The sequence below is a fragment of the Cervus elaphus genome, chromosome 5, assembly GCF_910594005.1.
Source record: "Cervus elaphus chromosome 5, mCerEla1.1, whole genome shotgun sequence".
In the NCBI taxonomy this organism is placed as follows: domain Eukaryota; kingdom Metazoa; phylum Chordata; class Mammalia; order Artiodactyla; family Cervidae; genus Cervus; species Cervus elaphus.
In genome coordinates this window covers 96,673,866-96,678,423 of record NC_057819.1, presented here as the reverse complement: position 1 = coordinate 96,678,423, position 4,558 = coordinate 96,673,866, and the positions used below count along the sequence as shown (strand labels likewise).

The 4,558-nt window shown below is 44.7% G+C and overlaps 1 protein-coding gene across 1 annotated transcript; it reads left to right on the top strand.

The window, feature by feature from the left end:
• The first annotated feature begins 2,585 nt into the window (after positions 1 to 2,585).
• Positions 2,586 to 3,545, top strand: LOC122693406 (olfactory receptor 3A2-like). Its single transcript, XM_043900906.1, has one exon. The coding sequence runs from the start codon at positions 2,598 to 2,600 to the stop codon at positions 3,543 to 3,545; it is 948 nt and encodes a 315-aa protein (XP_043756841.1). The 5' UTR covers positions 2,586 to 2,597.
• The last annotated feature ends 1,013 nt before the right edge of the window (positions 3,546 to 4,558 follow it).

Genomic DNA, 4,558 nt, shown 5'->3' with positions numbered 1-4,558 from the left:
AGGTTGTCATGGCTCAGTAGGGAGAAACTGAGGCTCATTATGAAGCCCTGAGAGTGGTAATCCTCATTGATGGGCATGACACCCATCAGGCACTCTAGATGTCTCTGGAAGATCTGACTTCATCCCAGAATCCCACAGAGTTGAAACAAGCTGCATCTCCAGCCAACTGAGGGTTGGCAGCAGCTGTTCTGTTGCTCTTCTACCCCTAGCCATAACTTGCTTGTCTGTAAGGTACACCGCTCCTAAGTGCCTAGTTGAGTGGTTTACGTGACAAGGAACATGTCAAGATAGATTTCTATCTGCTTGTCCCATCAAAACCAAAGAAACCAGTAGTCCTTGCGCACGCACCTGGCCCTGGAACTTCCTTACACTGTACTAATCCATAAAATTCTTGCCTGGAGAATCCCATGGACAGTGGAGCTTGGCGGGCGGCAGTACATGGGGTCGCAATGAGTCGGACACAACTGAGCGACTAAGCACACACACACACACAAAATTCTAGCTCAGATTCGAATACGACCAGAGACTCTTCCATGACATCTCTAGCTCAAACTGATCTTTTCTTTCTCTGCAATCCTATGAACACTTGACTCATCCATTTATTTATTTAAAAATATTGAGTATCTACCATAAAGGAAGTACTGTGTTAAGTACTGTTACTGCAAAACTGAGTCAAACGTATTAATATATTTGTCCTCAAGTAGCTTACAGAGAAGTAGGGGAGACATACTCTATAGAAAAATGACTTATCTAGAAGGAAAACTGTAATAAGTTCAATAAAATAATGTGCAGTGGACGTTTAGAAGAAACAGAGCTCCTTTTGAGATGGAGAAGTTTCCAAGGATTCATTCAGAAGGCAGCATTGCAGTCAACTCTTGAAATACCTGGGCATGTGGAGTTGGAAGGAAGTCATCACCGGTACAGAAAACAGCATGTGAAAGGAGGTTAGAAAACCACAGGGTTACAATCAATGCTTGGGTCAAAATGGACTCCAAGGTGAAAACAGCAGGTTTTCATTGCAGGTCATTGCTGCTCCTTAATATAAAATATGAAAAGAACTACTCTCCATTCAGTGATTTGTCTATCTGTATTTATCAATTATCAATTTCATCAATGATGGTCAGGCCTGAAGATGATCCCCATACCTCACTGATCGTGTGATCTCAGAATTTTAAGGATATCTTAGAGATCACTGTTTCCAATTTTCACCCAAGCTCAGGCTCTCATCACCCTTTCCCTTCTGTTCTTATTTTGCAGCCTCTGGTCCAGTGCATTCTACGCAGGGAGACAATGTTACTCTTAGGGAAGCCCTGGCTCTGCTTATTCCATGGGCAATAGAGAGACATGGATTTTTTTTTTTTTTTACCAAGAGTTTATTATAAGATCTGAAAGACTTAGCTCAATCTGGTTCTCTACTATGCACCTGCATAATAGGTATAGTATTCTTGCTTGGGGAATCCCACGGACAGAGGAGCCTGGCGGGCTACAATTCAAGAGGTCACAAAGAGCTGGACAGTACAGAGCATGCACACATGCCATTAGAGCTACTGGCCAGTCTACCATGCCTAAAACAAGGGCAAGTGGACAATGGGTGGTTTTGCTATGCAGAAAACTAACTGCATCTAGTAGCAACCAATCCACAGATCATGCTTAAAATTTTGATTCCAGAGGCAAGTAGCAGATACTATGAAAAGAATAAATTATTTTAAAATAAGCCATTATTCAGAGTCTCATGTAAGGGCTTAATTAGCAACAATACGAGCAAATAATACTAGCAATTTAGTGACATAAAGATTTTTAATTTTATTCTTCGGACTATGCCCCCACACCTTGGAGAAAGGCCTGGAGTACCTGATAGCCACAATCATGGTATCTTCTTTCTGACTCTTGCCATACCTTGGCTTGATCATCATTATTTCTACAAGTTTTAGAACCTAGGCTGTGTTTTCAAATGCTTTCTAGATATTTCTCTGCAAATACCATTAATTTTTCTACTTTGAAATCTGTTTATTGGTTTGGGCTGATCCCTCAAGAGTAAATTGGGGAAATTCCATTTTAGTCTCACTATATTCAAAGAGGAAGTTTGCTTTTATCTGAATTTATTTTCCCAAGTATTCTAACATTTTTCAGCTGGGAAAAGATGGGAGCGACAAAGTTCTGGTGGTTTGGGGCATCTCAGTCAAGACTAAGGTAAAGACATGGAGGGATGAAGGAAGTCAGTGAGTGAGGTGTAAGTGACCCTGTGAAGTTGCTCAGACATGTCCAACTCTTTGTGACCCCACAGACTGTAGCCTACCAGGTTCCTCCATCCATGGGCTTTTCCAGGCAAGAATACTGGAGTGGGTTGCCATTTCCTTCTCCAGGAGATCTTCCCGACCCAGGGATTGAAGCCGGGTCTCCCGCATTGTAGGCAGACGCTTTACCATCTGAGCCACCAGGGAAGTGTAAGTGACCCTAGGGAGTGGGAAAACCATCACCCAGGCAGCTAGGAACTTACCATGGGGCTTTGAACATATATGGTTTAAGATATTCATGTTGAATAAGTACATTAAGTAGACTGAAACTTCCACTCCTGTGACATTTCTTTACAGAGACTCATGCAGCCAGAAGCTAGAACCAACAGGACGGCTGTAACTGAATTCATTTTACTGGGCTTAGTGGAAACAGAAAATCTCCAGCCTATGGTCTTTGTACTCTTCCTCTTTGCCTACTTGGTCACTGTCGGGGGCAACCTCAGCATCCTGGCAGCCATCTTGGTGGAACCCAAACTCCACACCCCTATGTACTTCTTCCTGGGGAACCTGTCAGTGCTGGACATTGGGTGCATCACCGTCACTGTTCCTGCCATGTTGGGTCATCTCCTGTCCCACAAGCGCACAATTCCCTATGCAGCCTGCCTCTCCCAGCTCTTCTTCTTCCACCTTCTGGCTGGGATGGACTGCTTCCTGTTGACAGCCATGGCCTATGATCGATTCTTGGCCATCTGCCGACCCCTCATCTACAGCACCCGCATGAGCCAGACGGTCCAGAGGATACTGGTGGCTGTGTCCTGGGCTTGTGCCATCACCAATGCACTGACCCACACGATTGCCCTAACCACCCTAAACTTCTGTGGTCCCAACGAGGTCAATCACTTCTACTGTGACCTCCCACAGCTCTTCCAGCTCTCCTGCTCCAGCACTCAGCTCAATGAGCTGCTACTCTTTGGCATGAGTTTCATAATGGCAGGTACAACTATTGTTCTCATCATCATCTCCTACATCCACGTGGCAGCTGCAGTTCTACAAATCCGCTCAGTGGAGGGCAGGAAGAAAGCCCTCTCCACGTGTGGCTCCCACCTCACTGTGGTATTCCTCTTCTATGGGACTGGTATGTTCAACTACATGCGCCTGGGTTCAGAGGAGGCTTCAGACAAGGATAAGGGAGTTGGAGTTTTCAACACAATTATCAATCCCATGTTGAACCCACTTATCTACAGCCTTAGAAACTCTGACGTTCAGGGTGCCCTGTGGCGGGTACTTGTAGGGAGGCGGTCACTGACATGAGGGGTGATAGGGTCCCTCTTTTCCTGCCTTTTCTGGGTTGGGGGAAATTTCCCATGAGGGCAGCAACCTGGAAAAATAGTTTCTCTACTCTGTCATTCCCAAAACTGTCCATGGCTACACCTGGAGCTTGTCTTCTTTGTAATCTCTTCTTGGAGTCAAGAAACTGGAAGGACAGGCTGAGATAAAGATAGGAAGAAAAGGTATGAGAGTGAGAAGTAGGAAAGACTTGGGAGTGGAGGACTGAAGATGAAAATGAGGATATGTGGAGGGATGGGACAGGATGGTGAGCAAAAGAAATAAGCAGGAAAAATGAAAATTAGGAAAAGGACATGAAAGGATGGGAGGTGAGAATGGATGAGAGAATTAAGGGCTTCAAACTAGATGCCTAAGGAATGCTGATGAGGTCAAGGATGGGTGTAGAGAAAATGAAGAATGAATAGGAGGGGAGATAAGAATAAAATTCATCTATAGAATCACTTCCTATTAGCATATGGCCATGGAATAACTAGCACATTTGATGGTACTGTTGGGCCCCACCCATCCAACCAGGAAAAGAAAAGTTTAAGTTTTGATGAAGTGAAATGATACAAGGAAGTTTAGGTATTCCTCTTCTGCTTCCTCTGGCTAGGAGATGATCCTAGAAAGACAGCGGGTAGGACTGAGAGATGGAGAAGAGAGAGGAAAGTTGTGTGTGCTGAGGCTTCATCCTCCATAACCCCACTGGGCCATCAAAATCAACAGCCTCCCAGCCACTGGGTGCAGCACCTGGTGACAGTCTAAGGAACACAGATGAAATCAGTCTCTTTCCTGATACTCTTGGGTCTCCAGACACTTTGGCATTAAAGAGAATGAGCTTCTCTCAAAGGGAAAAATTCTTGAGAATGACAACCATGAGTGTGGGCTGTAACCACTGCTCTGGGACCTTAGAAAGTGTGTCACTATGGCTGGGCTTGTTTCTAGCTATACCATAAAGAACTGGAATGAGGTCATCTCTCCAGGGTTCTCAACATTAA

Excerpts from the sequence above, each read along its gene's own strand:
- LOC122693406 (XM_043900906.1), top strand. The coding sequence starts at position 2,598 with ATGCAGCCAGAAGCTAGAACCAACAGGACGGCTGTAACTGAATTCATT.